Consider the following 18238-nt stretch of genomic DNA (forward strand, 5'->3'; position numbering starts at 1 on the left):
TTAATTTGATTGCTTTTCTTATTTTTGTGAAAATGTTGCCTGATGCTAGCATAGCCTAGTGTTGGATTCTGTGTTTTACATTATAGCCGTTACCATATATATGATTGAATATTATCTGCTGTTGGCTTGTGTGGATGTATGTATGTGTTATGCAACATAGCTGACTTGAGACATCGTTAACAGTTTCAGGGCCATGGGCCTTTCTCATGATGGAAAAATACAGAGTAGCATGAAGACAGGAACTGTGCAATGAGTTGGGAGGGGGGCACATTCAGAGCGGGGTGTTGCGATAACAAGCAGTCTTTTGTTAGATAACAGGAGCCAGGTGCGAGATAACGGTATGGAGCATGAGAGCCTGGATGTTCTTCACAGCAACAGTTACATCTATCAACAGAAGCGCCAAGAGGCTGAGCAATAGGCTGAGCAAGTTTAAACCACGCCCAGCCTCTACTGTGATAGGCCAACAGACGGGTTGGAACTCTCTATCACAGTATAAAGAATAATGTTTTACATACGTCTTGTCAGTTCTCTGTTCTACCCTGCGTGGTATTACAGTGAGCCCGTATATAAGAAAGTTGCATTTGCCATTTATTACTTAGCTAATAAAAAATACATAGTATAAAATCAGTGACTCATTGTTATATTTATCCTGATACCAGATTTGAATTTACGCAACCCTAACACTAGCCATAGCATTATGCCATGATAAACTTACACAAATGCTTGTCTAGCATTGGCTGTAAAGCATATTTTTTTTAAATCTGAGATGACAGTGTGATGAACAAAAGGCTAAGCTGTGTCTCAATATATTTCATTTGTGATTTTCATGAATAGGAAAATGTTCTAGGAAGATTTATGTCCGCTGCGTTATGCTAATTCCTTTGAGGCTACGTTACGCTCCCGCATGCGGGATGGCTAGTATCAAGAAAAAGGTCCTTTCAAACCGATTTCTCCCAGAAAGGAAGCTCGTATTTCAGAGTTTCTAAAAGGTCATGAATGCAGCAATAGAACAGCAGTTTGACACCACTATGTTTAGAAGTGATATAAAAAACGTTTTATTTTTCTCTGTTTGATAATCTTCTTTTACTCATTTTATACTCACCCGAAAGAGCGATCAAGATCAACTTTTAGCCCGATGTAATGGTTTCCAAAATGCTCTTTATTGATCTGAAAAAAGAGCAATTAGCATTAGGGACCAGCTGTCTTGGAGTCCACGCGTCCGTTTCAACACCTTGATTCAGTGTATTTCAGTGGTGGAAAAATGACCCAATTGTGATAATTGAGTAAAAGTAAAGATACCTTACTGTAAAATGAAAGTCACCCAGTAAAATACTACTTAAGTAAAGGTCTAAAAGTATCTTTTAAAAACACTTAAGGATCAAAAGTAAATGTCAAAATCCTTATATTGAGCAAATCTTTTTTATTTACGCACTCCAACACATCATTTACAAACGAAGCCTTTGTGTTCCGCAGAGGATTACCAGGGATGTTCTCTTGATTAGTGCGTGAATTGGACCATTTTCCTGTCCTGCTAAGCATTCAAAACATTACTTTTGGGTGTCAGGGAAAATGTGTGGAGTAAAAAAGAACATAATTTATTTTTGGAATGTAGTGAAGGAAAAATAAAAGTTGTCAAAAAATATAAATGTAAAGAACAGATACCCCAAAAAACGACTTAAGTAGTACTTTAAAGTATTTTGACCTAAGCACTATACACCACTTGTGTATATAGCTCTGTGTTTGAAGGCAGGACTATAGCGAAACTATAGGTGTTTACCTTTTTCCACAGAAATGTATTTTCTGTTAGTCCGTTGATAACAACAAGGTCCCCATGCCTCTGCTGACAGTAGTGTCTGGCATTCTCCATGGCCAGCCTCTCAGTATTAAAGTAATATTGAGAGCCTCCATACTCCAGCCAGCCATCCTCTGTCACATTATACTCTAGACAGGGTTAGAAAATAATATAAGTTATGATATAAGTTATGTGCAATTAAGTCCCCTCTGGAGACCAAGCAGATTAGTCCTCTCTAGAGACCAAGCAGATTAGTCCTCTCTAGATACCAAGCAGATTAGTCCTCTCTAGAGACCAAGCAGATTAGTCCTCTCTAGAGACCAAGCAGATTAGTCCTCTCTAGAGACCAAGCAGATTAGTCCTCTCTAGAGACCAAGCAGATTAGTCCTCTCTAGAGACCAAGCAGATTAGTCCTCTCTAGAGACCAAGCAGATTAGTCCTCTCTAGAGACCAAGCAGATTAGTCCTCTCTAGAGACCAAGCAGATTAGTCCTCTCTAGAGACCAAGCAGATTAGTCCTCTCTATAGACCAAGCAGATTAGTCCTCTCTAGAGACCAAGCAGACTAGTCCTCTCTATAGACCAAGCAGATTAGTCCTCTCTAGAGACCAAGCAGATTAGTCATCTCTATAGACCAAGCAGATGAGTCCTCTCTAGAGACCAAGCAGATTAGTCCTCTCTAGAGACCAAGCAGATTAGTCCTCTCTAGAGACCAAGCAGATTAGTCCTCTCTAGAGACCAAGCAGATTAGTCCTCTCTATAGACCAAGCAGATTAGTCCTCTCTGGAGACCAAGCAGATTAGTCCTCTCTATAGACCAAGCAGATTAGTCCTCTCTAGAGACCAAGCAGATTAGTCCTCTCTAGAGACCAAGCAGATTAGTCCTCTCTAGAGACCAAGCAGATTAGTCCTCTCTAGAGACCAAGCAGATTAGTCCTCTCTATAGACCAAGCAAATTAGTCCTCTCTAGAGACCAAGCAGATTAGTCCTCCAAAGTTCACACTAGCATACCGCAATGCATCCTCAAAATATTTATACTTTTAATGTGGTGAGCTCATTAATTTATTCATTAATTTAAGAGTGATAGACAACTCATCAACACTTGCCAATATTTTCCAGTGAGTCCTGGGAGCTATGGGATAGGTACTGTCAAGGGGACTTACCAGGGATGGTGTTGTTGGGAGGAGGTAGTGGGGTCACTCCTGTAATGCCACAGAGAAAATAGGAGGAGAATGTAGAAGACAAGAGGAGAGAGAAGACTGTGTTAGCTCACCAAGCTAAAGCCTTCTGGTCCCAGTAAGGTTACTAATCATGCACTTCCGTCCCACAGACAGACGCGCTACATCCTGAATGTCTTCCTTTTATAGTGTTGCACTTTTGACCACAACCTCATGGGCAGCGCACCTAGTGGCCGGAGACTTTAATGCAGGGAAACAAATCAGTTTTACCTCATTTCTACCACATCCAATGCTCATGAAACATGTTTCAAGCAGATTACCATAGTGCCTGTGCCCAAGAACACCAAGGTAACCTGCCTAAATGACGACCGACCCGCAGCACTCACATCTATAAACATTAAGTGCTTTGAAAGGCTGGTCATGGCTCACAACACCATTATCCCAGAAACACTAGACCCACTCCAATTTGCATACCGCCCCAACAGATCCACAGATGACGCAATCTCTATTGCACTCCACAAAGCCCTTTCCCACCTGGACAAAAGGAACACCTATGTGAGAATGCTGCTCATTGACTACAGCTCAGCGTTCAACACCATAGTGCCCTCAAAGCTGATCACTAAGCTAAGGATCCTAGGACTAAACACCTCCCTCTGCAACTGGATCCTGGACTTCCTGACGGTCCGCCCCCAGGTGGAAATGGTAGGTAACAACACATCTGCCACGTTGATCCTCAACACAGGGGCCTCTGAGGGGTGTGTGCTCAGTCCCCTCCTGTACTCCCTGTTCACTCACGACTGCACGGCCAGGCACGACTCCAACACCATCATTAAATTTGCTGATGACACAACAGTGATAGGCCTGATCACCGACAACAACGAGACAGTCTATAGGGAGGAGGTCAGAAACCTGGCCGTGTGGTGCCAGAATAACAACCTATCCCTCAACGTGATCAAGACAAAGGAGATGATCGTGGACTACAGGAAAAGGAGGGCCGAGCACGCCCCAATTCTCATCGAGGGGACTGCAGTGGAGCAGGTTGAGAGCTTCAAGTTCCTTGGTGTCCACATCACCAACAAACTATCATGGTCCAAACACACCAAGACAGTCATGAAGAGGGCACGACAATGGCTATTCCCCTCAGTAGGCTGAAAAGGTGGATCCTCAGATCCTCAAAAAGTTCTACAGATGCACCACCAAGAGCATCCTGACTGGTTGCACCACCAAGAGCAACGCCTGGTATGGCAACTGAGATGCAGTGCCTTAGACCGCTGCGCCAGTCGGTAGCCCCATATAGCCTCGCTACTGTTGTTTTATTGATGCTCTTTAATTATTTGTTATTTTTAGATTTTCTTTTTTTCTTTTTCAATTAAATGTTTTCTTTATTCATTTTGAGAGACTCCATACATTAGGGATCTCACACAGCCAGACTGAGAGACCCCATACAGTACATTCATTACCTTTAGGGATCTCACACAGCCAGACTGAGAGACTCCATACAGTACATTACCTTTAGGGATCTCACACAGCCAGACTGAGAGACTCCATACAGTACATTCATTACCTTTAGGGATCTCACACAGCCAGACTGAGAGACTCCATACAGTACATTACCTTTAGGGATCTCACACAGCCAGACTGAGAGACTCCATACATTACATTACCTTTAGGGATCTCACACAGCCAGACTGAGAGACTTCATACAGTACATTACCTTTAGGGATCTCACACAGCCAGACTGAGAGACTCCATACAGTACATTACCTTTAGGGATCTCACACAGCCAGACTGAGAGACTCCATACATTACATTACCTTTAGGGATCTCACACAGCCAGACTGAGAGACTTCATACAGTACATTACCTTTAGGGATCTCACACAGCCAGACTGAGAGACTCCATACAGTACATTACCTTTTGGGATCTCACACAGCCAGACTGAGAGACCCCATACAGTACATTACCTTTAGGGATCTCACACAGCCAGACTGAGAGACTCCATACATTACATTACCTTTAGGGATCTCACACAGCCAGACTGAGAGACTCCATACAGTACAATACCTTTAGGGATCTCACACAGCCAGACTGAGAGACTCCATACAGTACATTACCTTTTGGGATCTCACACAGCCAGACTGAGAGACTCCATACATTACATTACCTTTAGGATCTCACACAGCCAGACTGAGAGACCCCATACAGTACATTACCTTTAGGGATCTCACACAGCCAGAATGAGAGACCCCATACAGTACATTACCTTTAGGGATCTCACACAGCCAGACTGAGAGACTCAATACAGTACATTACCTTTTGGGATCTCACACAGCCAGACTGAGAGACTCCATACAGTACATTACCTTTAGGGATCTCACACAGCCAGACTGAGAGACCCCATACAGTACATTACCTTTAGGGATCTCACACAGCCAGACTGAGAGACTCCATACAGTACATTACCTTTGGGATCTCACACAGCCAGACTGAGAGACTCCATACAGTACATTACCTTTAGGGATCTCACACAGCCAGACTGAGAGACTCCATACAGTACATTACCTTTGGGATCTCACACAGCCAGACTGAGAGACCCCATACAGTACATTACCTTTAGGGATCTCACACAGCCAGAATGAGAGACCCCATACAGTACATTACCTTTAGGGATCTCACACAGCCAGACTGAGAGACTCCATACATTACATTACCTTTAGGGATCTCACACAGCCAGACTGAGAGACTCCATACAGTACAATACCTTTAGGGATCTCACACAGCCAGACTGAGAGACTCCATACATTACATTACCTTTTGGGATCTCACATAGCCAGACTGAGAGACTCCATACATTACATTACCTTTTCGGATCTCACACAGCCAGACTGAGAGACCCCATACAGTCCATTACCTTTAGGGATCTCACACAGCCAGTCGTTGTAGCCATACAGTACATTAACTTTCGGGATCTCACACAGCCAGTCGTTGTAGCCATACAGTACATTACCTTTAGGGATCTCACACAGCCAGTCGTTGTAGCCATACAGTACATTACCTTTAGGGATCTCACACAGCCAGAATGAGAGACCCCATACAGTACATTACCTTTAGGGATCTCACACAGCCAGACTGAGAGACTCCATACAGTACATTACCTTTAGGGATCTCACACAGCCAGACTGAGAGACTCCATACATTACATTACCTTTAGGGATCTCACACAGCCAGACTGAGAGACTTCATACAGTACATTACCTTTAGGGATCTCACACAGCCAGACTGAGAGACTCCATACAGTACATTACCTTTGGGATCTCACACAGCCAGACTGAGAGACCCCATACAGTACATTACCTTTAGGGATCTCACACAGCCAGACTGAGAGACTCCATACATTACATTACCTTTAGGGATCTCACACAGCCAGACTGAGAGACTCCATACAGTACAATACCTTTAGGGATCTCACACAGCCAGACTGAGAGACTCCATACAGTACATTACCTTTGGGATCTCACACAGCCAGACTGAGAGACTCCATACATTACATTACCTTTAGGGATCTCACACAGCCAGACTGAGAGACCCCATACAGTACATTACCTTTAGGGATCTCACACAGCCAGAATGAGAGACCCCATACAGTACATTACCTTTAGGGATCTCACACAGCCAGACTGAGAGACTCAATACAGTACATTACCTTTGGGATCTCACACAGCCAGACTGAGAGACTCCATACAGTACATTACCTTTAGGGATCTCACACAGCCAGACTGAGAGACCCCATACAGTACATTACCTTTAGGGATCTCACACAGCCAGACTGAGAGACTCCATACAGTACATTACCTTTGGGATCTCACACAGCCAGACTGAGAGACTCCATACAGTACATTACCTTTAGGGATCTCACACAGCCAGACTGAGAGACTCCATACAGTACATTACCTTTGGGATCTCACACAGCCAGACTGAGAGACCCCATACAGTACATTACCTTTAGGGATCTCACACAGCCAGAATGAGAGACCCCATACAGTACATTACCTTTAGGGATCTCACACAGCCAGACTGAGAGACTCCATACATTACATTACCTTTAGGGATCTCACACAGCCAGACTGAGAGACTCCATACAGTACAATACCTTTAGGGATCTCACACAGCCAGACTGAGAGACTCCATACATTACATTACCTTTTGGGATCTCACATAGCCAGACTGAGAGACTCCATACATTACATTACCTTTTCGGATCTCACACAGCCAGACTGAGAGACTCCATACATTACATTACCTTTAGGGATCTCACACAGCCAGAATGAGAGACCCCATACAGTACATTACCTTTAGGGATCTCACACAGCCAGACTGAGAGACCCCATACAGTCCATTACCTTTAGGGATCTCACACAGCCAGTCGTTGTAGCCATACAGTACATTAACTTTCGGGATCTCACACAGCCAGTCGTTGTAGCCATACAGTACATTACCTTTAGGGATCTCACACAGCCAGTCGTTGTAGCCATACAGTACATTACCTTTAGGGATCTCACACAGCCAGAATGAGAGACCCCATACAGTACATTACCTTTAGGGATCTCACACAGCCAGACTGAGAGACTCCATACAGTACATTACCTTTAGGGATCTCACACAGCCAGACTGAGAGACTCCATACATTACATTACCTTTAGGGATCTCACACAGCCAGACTGAGAGACTTCATACAGTACATTACCTTTAGGGATCTCACACAGCCATACTGAGAGACTCCATACAGTACATTACCTTTTGGGATCTCACACAGCCAGACTGAGAGACCCCATACAGTACATTACCTTTAGGGATCTCACACAGCCAGACTGAGAGACTCCATACATTACATTACCTTTAGGGATCTCACACAGCCAGACTGAGAGACTCCATACAGTACAATACCTTTAGGGATCTCACACAGCCAGACTGAGAGACTCCATACAGTACATTACCTTTGGGATCTCACACAGCCAGACTGAGAGACTCCATACATTACATTACCTTTAGGGATCTCACACAGCCAGACTGAGAGACCCCATACAGTACATTACCTTTAGGGATCTCACACAGCCAGAATGAGAGACCCCATACAGTACATTACCTTTAGGATCTCACACAGCCAGACTGAGAGACTCAATACAGTACATTACCTTTGGGATCTCACACAGCCAGACTGAGAGACTCCATACAGTACATTACCTTTAGGGATCTCACACAGCCAGACTGAGAGACCCCATACAGTACATTACCTTTAGGGATCTCACACAGCCAGAATGAGAGACCCCATACAGTACATTACCTTTAGGGATCTCACACAGCCAGACTGAGAGACTCAATACAGTACATTACCTTTGGGATCTCACACAGCCAGACTGAGAGACTCCATACAGTACATTACCTTTGGGATCTCACACAGCCAGACTGAGAGACCCCATACAGTACATTACCTTTAGGGATCTCACACAGCCAGACTGAGAGACTCCATACAGTACATTACCTTTGGGATCTCACACAGCCAGACTGAGAGACTCCATACAGTACATTACCTTTAGGGATCTCACACAGCCAGACTGAGAGACTCCATACAGTACATTACCTTTTGGGATCTCACACAGCCAGACTGAGAGACCCCATACAGTACATTACCTTTAGGGATCTCACACAGCCAGAATGAGAGACCCCATACAGTACATTACCTTTAGGGATCTCACACAGCCAGACTGAGAGACTCCATACATTACATTACCTTTAGGGATCTCACACAGCCAGACTGAGAGACTCCATACAGTACATTACCTTTAGGGATCTCACACAGCCAGACTGAGAGACTCCATACATTACATTACCTTTGGGATCTCACATAGCCAGACTGAGAGACTCCATACATTACATTACCTTTCGGATCTCACACAGCCAGACTGAGAGACCCCATACAGTCCATTACCTTTAGGGATCTCACACAGCCAGTCGTTGTAGCCATACAGTACATTAACTTTCGGGATCTCACACAGCCAGTCGTTGTAGCCATACAGTACATTACCTTTAGGGATCTCACACAGCCAGTCGTTGTAGCCATACAGTACATTACCTTTAGGGATCTCACACAGCCAGAATGAGAGACCCCATACAGTACATTACCTTTAGGGATCTCACACAGCCAGACTGAGAGACTCCATACAGTACATTACCTTTAGGGATCTCACACAGCCAGACTGAGAGACTCCATACATTACATTACCTTTAGGGATCTCACACAGCCAGACTGAGAGACTTCATACAGTACATTACCTTTAGGGATCTCACACAGCCAGACTGAGAGACTCCATACAGTACATTACCTTTGGGATCTCACACAGCCAGACTGAGAGACCCCATACAGTACATTACCTTTAGGGATCTCACACAGCCAGACTGAGAGACTCCATACATTACATTACCTTTAGGGATCTCACACAGCCAGACTGAGAGACTCCATACAGTACAATACCTTTAGGGATCTCACACAGCCAGACTGAGAGACTCCATACAGTACATTACCTTTTGGGATCTCACACAGCCAGACTGAGAGACTCCATACATTACATTACCTTTAGGGATCTCACACAGCCAGACTGAGAGACCCCATACAGTACATTACCTTTAGGGATCTCACACAGCCAGAATGAGAGACCCCATACAGTACATTACCTTTAGGGATCTCACACAGCCAGACTGAGAGACTCAATACAGTACATTACCTTTTGGGATCTCACACAGCCAGACTGAGAGACTCCATACAGTACATTACCTTTAGGGATCTCACACAGCCAGACTGAGAGACCCCATACAGTACATTACCTTTAGGGATCTCACACAGCCAGACTGAGAGACTCCATACAGTACATTACCTTTTGGGATCTCACACAGCCAGACTGAGAGACTCCATACAGTACATTACCTTTAGGGATCTCACACAGCCAGACTGAGAGACTCCATACAGTACATTACCTTTTGGGATCTCACACAGCCAGACTGAGAGACCCCATACAGTACATTACCTTTAGGGATCTCACACAGCCAGAATGAGAGACCCCATACAGTACATTACCTTTAGGGATCTCACACAGCCAGACTGAGAGACTCCATACATTACATTACCTTTAGGGATCTCACACAGCCAGACTGAGAGACTCCATACAGTACAATACCTTTAGGGATCTCACACAGCCAGACTGAGAGACTCCATACATTACATTACCTTTTGGGATCTCACATAGCCAGACTGAGAGACTCCATACATTACATTACCTTTTCGGATCTCACACAGCCAGACTGAGAGACTCCATACATTACATTACCTTTAGGGATCTCACACAGCCAGAATGAGAGACCCCATACAGTACATTACCTTTAGGGATCTCACACAGCCAGACTGAGAGACCCCATACAGTCCATTACCTTTAGGGATCTCACACAGCCAGTCGTTGTAGCCATACAGTACATTAACTTTCGGGATCTCACACAGCCAGTCGTTGTAGCCATACAGTACATTACCTTTAGGGATCTCACACAGCCAGTCGTTGTAGCCATACAGTACATTACCTTTAGGGATCTCACACAGCCAGAATGAGAGACCCCATACAGTACATTACCTTTAGGGATCTCACACAGCCAGACTGAGAGACTCCATACAGTACATTACCTTTAGGGATCTCACACAGCCAGACTGAGAGACTCCATACATTACATTACCTTTAGGGATCTCACACAGCCAGACTGAGAGACTTCATACAGTACATTACCTTTAGGGATCTCACACAGCCAGACTGAGAGACTCCATACAGTACATTACCTTTTGGGATCTCACACAGCCAGACTGAGAGACCCCATACAGTACATTACCTTTAGGGATCTCACACAGCCAGACTGAGAGACTCCATACATTACATTACCTTTAGGGATCTCACACAGCCAGACTGAGAGACTCCATACAGTACAATACCTTTAGGGATCTCACACAGCCAGACTGAGAGACTCCATACAGTACATTACCTTTTGGGATCTCACACAGCCAGACTGAGAGACTCCATACATTACATTACCTTTAGGGATCTCACACAGCCAGACTGAGAGACCCCATACAGTACATTACCTTTAGGGATCTCACACAGCCAGAATGAGAGACCCCATACAGTACATTACCTTTAGGGATCTCACACAGCCAGACTGAGAGACTCAATACAGTACATTACCTTTTGGGATCTCACACAGCCAGACTGAGAGACTCCATACAGTACATTACCTTTAGGGATCTCACACAGCCAGACTGAGAGACCCCATACAGTACATTACCTTTAGGGATCTCACACAGCCAGACTGAGAGACTCCATACAGTACATTACCTTTTGGGATCTCACACAGCCAGACTGAGAGACTCCATACAGTACATTACCTTTAGGGATCTCACACAGCCAGACTGAGAGACTCCATACAGTACATTACCTTTTGGGATCTCACACAGCCAGACTGAGAGACCCCATACAGTACATTACCTTTAGGGATCTCACACAGCCAGAATGAGAGACCCCATACAGTACATTACCTTTAGGGATCTCACACAGCCAGACTGAGAGACTCCATACATTACATTACCTTTAGGGATCTCACACAGCCAGACTGAGAGACTCCATACAGTACAATACCTTTAGGGATCTCACACAGCCAGACTGAGAGACTCCATACATTACATTACCTTTTGGGATCTCACATAGCCAGACTGAGAGACTCCATACATTACATTACCTTTTCGGATCTCACACAGCCAGACTGAGAGACTCCATACATTACATTACCTTTAGGGATCTCACACAGCCAGAATGAGAGACCCCATACAGTACATTACCTTTAGGGATCTCACACAGCCAGACTGAGAGACCCCATACAGTCCATTACCTTTAGGGATCTCACACAGCCAGTCGTTGTAGCCATACAGTACATTAACTTTCGGGATCTCACACAGCCAGTCGTTGTAGCCATACAGTACATTACCTTTAGGGATCTCACACAGCCAGTCGTTGTAGCCATACAGTACATTACCTTTAGGGATCTCACACAGCCAGAATGAGAGACCCCATACAGTACATTACCTTTAGGGATCTCACACAGCCAGACTGAGAGACTCGATACAGTACATTACCTTTTGGGATCTCACACAGCCAGACTGAGAGACTCCATACAGTACATTACCTTTAGGGATCTCACACAGCCAGACTGAGAGACCCCATACAGTACATTACCTTTAGGAATCTCACACAGCCAGACTGAGAGACTCCATACAGTACATTACCTTTTGGGATCTCACACAGCCAGACTGAGAGACTCCATACAGTACATTACCTTTAGGGATCTCACACAGCCAGACTGAGAGACTCCATACAGTACATTACCTTTTGGGATCTCACACAGCCAGACTGAGAGACCCCATACAGTACATTACCTTTAGGGATCTCACACAGCCAGAATGAGAGACCCCATACAGTACATTACCTTTAGGGATCTCACACAGCCAGACTGAGAGACTCCATACATTACATTACCTTTAGGGATCTCACACAGCCAGACTGAGAGACTCCATACAGTACAATACCTTTAGGGATCTTACACAGCCAGACTGAGAGACTCCATACATTACATTACCTTTTGGGATCTCACATAGCCAGACTGAGAGACTCCATACGTTACATTACCTTTTCGGATCTCACACAGCCAGACTGAGAGACTCCATACATTACATTACCTTTAGGGATCTCACACAGCCAGAATGAGAGACCCCATACAGTACATTACCTTTAGGGATCTCACACAGCCAGACTGAGAGACCCCATACAGTCCATTACCTTTAGGGATCTCACACAGCCAGTCGTTGTAGCCATACAGTACATTAACTTTCGGGATCTCACACAGCCAGTCGTTGTAGCCATACAGTCCATTACCTTTAGGGATCTCACACAGCCAGTCGTTGTAGCCATACAGTACATTACCTTTCGGGATCTCACACAGCCAGTCGTTGTAGCCATACAGTACATTAACTTTCGGGTTCTCACACAGCCAGTCGTTGTAGCCATACAGTACATTACCTTTAGGGATCTCACACAGCCAGTCGTTGTAGCCATACAGTACATTACCTTTAGGGATCTCACACAGCCAGTCGTTGTAGCCATACAGTACATTACCTTTAGGGATCTCACACAGCCAGTCGTTGTAGCCATACAGTCCATTACCTTTAGGGATCTCACACAGCCAGTCGTTGTAGCCATACAGTCCATTACCTTTAGGGATCTCACACAGCCAGTCGTTGTAGCCATACAGTACATTACCTTTAGGGATCTCACACAGCCAGTCGTTGTAGCCCTCACAGTTTACATCGTTCCAGGATCCCTCTTCATCCCAGTAAGAGATCGTCATCTCAGCACAGGACTCCACACCGTTGTAGTTGTTGGGTTCCCCCTCCATCCAGTGTTGGAAGGACAGCTGAGGACAAACACATTTGTAAGAGAAACTTTCCCATCAACACTTCAAACCTTGTACAGACAATCAACTTACTATTAGTAGCAGTAGTATTACTATTAGTAGTAGTAGTATTACTATTAATAGCAGTAGTATTACTATTAGTAGCAGTAGTATTACTATTAGTAGTAGTAGTATTACTATTAATAGCAGTAGTATTACTATTAGTAGCAGTAGTATTACTATTAGTAGTAGTAGTATTACTATTAATAGCAGTAGTATTACTATTAGTAGCAGTAGTATTACTATTAGTAGTAGTAGTATTACTATTAATAGCAGTAGTATTACTATTAGTAGCAGTAGTATTACTATTAGTAGTAGTAGTATTACTATTAATAGCAGTAGTATTACTATTAGTAGCAGTAGTATTACTATTAGTAGTAGTAGTATTACTATTAATAGCAGTAGTATTACTATTAGTAGCAGTAGTATTACTATTAGTAGTAGTAGTATTACTATTAATAGCAGTAGTATTACTATTAGTAGCAGTAGTATTACTATTAGTAGTAGTAGTATTACTATTAATAGCAGTAGTATTACTATTAGTAGCAGTAGTATTACTATTAGTAGTAGTAGTATTACTATTAATAGCAGTAGTATTACTATTAGTAGCAGTAGTATTACTATTAGTAGTAGTAGTATTACTATTAATAGCAGTAGTATTACTATTAGTAGCAGTAGTATTACTATTAGTAGTAGTAGTATTACTATTAATAGCAGTAGTATTACTATTAGTAGCAGTAGTATTACTATTAGTAGTAGTAGTATTACTATTAATAGCAGTAGTATTACTATTAGTAGCAGTAGTATTACTATTAGTAGTAGTAGTATTACTATTAATAGCAGTAGTATTACTATTAGTAGCAGTAGTATTACTATTAGTAGTAGTAGTAGTATTACTTCCTTCCCATCAACACTTCAAACCTTGTACAGACAATCAACATGGGAGGCAGCTCAGTTGGAAGTGTTCAGGAACACCAGCAACACATATTTATAATTAGTAGTTGTAGTAGTACAGGTAGTATTACTAGTAGTAGCAGTATTACTATTAATAGCAGTAGTATTACTATTAGTAGTAGTAGTATTACTATTAGTAGTAGTAGTATTACTATTAGTAGCAGTATTACTATTAGTAGCAGTATTAATAGCAGTAGTAGTAGTAGTATGAGTAGTATTACTATGAGTACTAGTAGTATTACTATTAGTAGCAGTATTACTATTAATAGCAGTAGTAGTAGTAGTACGAGTAGTATTACTATGAGTACTAGTTGTATTACTATTAGTAGCAGTATTACTATTAGTAGCATTATTACTATTAGTAGCAGTATTACTATTAATAGCAGTAGTAGTAGTAGTACGAGTAGTATTACTATGAGTACTAGTAGTATTACTATTAGTAGCAGTATTACTATTAATAGCAGTAGTAGTAGTAGTACGAGTAGTATTACTATGAGTACTAGTAGTATTACTATTAGTAGCAGTATTACTATTAATAGCAGTAGTAGTAGTAGTACGAGTAGTATTACTATGAGTACTAGTAGTATTACTATTAGTAGCAGTATTACTATTAATAGCAGTAGTAGTAGTAGTACGCGTAGTATTACTATGAGTACTCGTAGTATTACTATTAGTAGCAGTATTACTATTAATATTAGTAGTATTAGTAGTACGAGTAGTATGACTATGAGTACTAGTAGTATTACTATTAGTAGCAGTATTACTATTAATAGCAGTAGTAGTAGTAGTAGTACGAGTAGTATTACTAGTAGTAGTAGAAGCAGTGTTACTATTATTATTATTATAATTAGAAGTCGTAGTAGTATCACTATTAGTAGTAGTATTACTATTAGTAGCAGTATTACTGTTAGTAGCAGTAGTAGTAGTAGAAGCAGTATTACTATTATTATTATAATTAGAAGTCGTAGTAGTATTACTATTAGTAGTAGTAGTATTACTATTAATAGCAGTAGTAGTAGTACGAGTAGTATTACCAGTAGTAGTAGAAGCAGTATTACTATTATTATTATAATTAGAAGTCGTAGTAGTATTACTATTAGTAGTAGTAGTATCACTAGTAGTATTACTATTAGTAGCCGTATTAATGTTAGTAGCAGTAGTAGTAGTACGAGTAGTATTACCAGTAGTAGTAGAAGCAGTATTACTATCATTATTATAATTAGAAGTCGTAGTAGTATTACTATTAGTAGTAGTAGTATTACTATTAGTAGCAGTATTACTGTTAATAGCAGTAGTAGTACGAGTACTATTACTATTAATAGCAGTAGTATTACTATTAGTAGCAGTATTACTATTAGTAGTAGTAGTAGTATCACTATTAGTAGTAGTAGTAGTATCACTATTAGTAGTAGTATTACTATTAGTAGCAGTATTACTATTAGTAGTAGTAGTAGTATTACTGTTAGTAGCAGTAGTAGTAGTACGAGTAGTATTACCAGTAGTAGTAGAAGCAGTATTACTATTATTATTATAATTAGAAGTCGTAGTAGTATTACTATTAGTAGTAGTAGTATTGCTATTAGTAGTAGTAGTAGTAGTAGTAGTAGTAGTAGTATCACTATTAGTAGTAGTAGTAGTATTACTATTAGTAGCAGTATTACTATTAATAGCAGTAGTATAATTATTAGTAGCAGTATTACTATTAGTAGCAGTATTACTAGTAGTAGTAGTATTACTATTAGTAGCAGTATTACTATTAGTAGCAGTATTACTATTAGTAGCAGTATTACTAGTAGTAGCAGTATTACTAGTAGTAGTAGTAGTAGCATTACTATTAGTAGTGGTAGTGGTATTACCATTAGTGGTGGTAGTAGTAGTATAACTATTAGTAGTAGTATGACTATTAGTAGTAGTAGTAGCAGTAGTACTATTAGTAGTAGTAGTAGTAGTATTACTATTAGTAGCAGTATTACTGTTAGTAGTAGTAGTAATGTTACTATTGCTAGCAGTATTACTATTAGTAGTGGTACTACTGTTAGTAGTAGTAGTAGTATTACTATTAGTAGTACTAGTATTGCTATTACTAGCAGTATTACCATTAGTAGTAGTATTACTATTAGTAGTATTAGTAGCAGTGGTAGTAGTAGTAGTCGTATTAGTTGCAGTAGTACTATTAGTAGCAGTAGTAGTAGTATATCTATTAGTAGTAGTAGTATTTATATTAGGAGTAGTAGTAGTATTACTAATAGTAGCAGTAGTAGTAGTAGTAGTATTACTTTTAGTTGTAGTAGTATTACTATTACTAGCAGTATTACTATTAGTAGTAGTATTACTATTAGTAGTAGTTGTCGTAGTAGTAGTAGTATTAGTTGTATTAGTAGCAGTAGTAGTAGTAGTAGTCATATTAGTTGCAGTATTACTATTAGTAGCAGTAGTAGTAGTATATATATTAGTAGTAGTAGTATTTCTATTATGAGTAGTAGTATTACTAATAGTAGCAGTAGTAGCAGTAGTATTACTTTTAGTTGTAGTAGTATTTCTATTAGTAGTAGTACTAGTATGTATATTAGTAGTAGTAGTATTTCTAGTAGTGGTATTCATTTTAGTAGTAGTAGTAGTAATACTATTAGTAGTAGTAGTAGTATTACTATCAGTAGCAGTATTACTATTAGTAGAAGTAGTAGTAGTAGTAGTAGTAGTATTACTTTTTGTAGTAGTAGAAGTAGTATTGCAATTAATAGCAGTATTACTAATAGTAGTAGTAGTATTACTATTCTAAGTAGTAGTAGCATTACTGTTAGTAGTAGAAGTAGTAGTATTACTATTAGTTGCAGTAGTAGTAGTATTACTAGTATTAGCAGTAGTATCAGTAGAAGTATTACTATGAGTAGCAGTAGTAGTATTACTACTAGTAGTAGTAGTATTACTATTAGTCACAGTAGTAGAGGTAGAAGTATTACCATTAGTAGTAGTAGTAATAGTATTACTAGTAGTAGTATTACTATTAGTATTATAATTAGTAGTAGTACTAGTCTTAGTAGTAGTAGTATTACTAGTATTATTATAGATTGTAGTAAAATTACTATTCGTAGTAGTAGTAGCAGTATTACTATTATTAGTAGTGGTAGTATTACTAGTAGTAGTAGTAGTAGTATTACTATTATTACTATTAGTATTGCTATTAGTAGTAGTATATATAATTAGTAGTAGTGCTAGTATTAGTAGTAGTATTACTATTGGTAGGAGTAGTAGTAGTAGTATTTCTGTTAGTAGTAGTAGTATTATTACTATTATTATTTATATTTTATAAGTAGTAGTAGTATTAGTAGTGGTATTACTATTAGTATTATAAGTAGTAGTAGTATTAGTAGTGGTATTACTATTAGTATTATAATTAGTAGTAGTATTAGTAGTGGTATTACTATTAGTATTATAAGTAGTAGTAGTATTAGTAGTGGTATTACTATTAGTATTATAAGTAGTAGTAGTATTAGTAGTGGTATTACTATTAGTATTATAAGTAGTAGTAGTATTAGTAGTGGTATTACTATTAGTATTATAAGTAGTAGTAGTATTAGTAGTAATATTACTATTAGTATTATAATTAGTAGTAGTATTAGTAGTGGTATTACTACTAGTATTATAATTAGTAGTAATAGTAGTAGTAATATTACTATTAGTATTATAAGTAGTAGTAGTATTAGTAGTGGTATTACTATTAGTATTA

General features: G+C 40.4%; 1 protein-coding gene across 1 annotated transcript in view; it reads right to left on the bottom strand.

Moving 5' to 3' along the window:
• LOC118380007 (macrophage mannose receptor 1-like) overlaps positions 1-18238 on the bottom strand; it is a 99404-nt gene that overhangs the window by 41878 nt on the left and 39288 nt on the right. The window contains exons 15-18 of the mRNA XM_052462754.1: positions 13365-13518; positions 2953-2991; positions 1778-1941; positions 1103-1167 (exon numbers count right to left, since the gene is read on the bottom strand). Coding sequence (XP_052318714.1) covers positions 1103-1167; positions 1778-1941; positions 2953-2991; positions 13365-13518 — 422 coding nt within the window. The remainder of the gene's footprint in view (positions 1-1102; positions 1168-1777; positions 1942-2952; positions 2992-13364; positions 13519-18238) is intronic.

The sequence above is a fragment of the Oncorhynchus keta genome, chromosome 15, assembly GCF_023373465.1.
Source record: "Oncorhynchus keta strain PuntledgeMale-10-30-2019 chromosome 15, Oket_V2, whole genome shotgun sequence".
Classification (NCBI taxonomy): domain Eukaryota; kingdom Metazoa; phylum Chordata; class Actinopteri; order Salmoniformes; family Salmonidae; genus Oncorhynchus; species Oncorhynchus keta.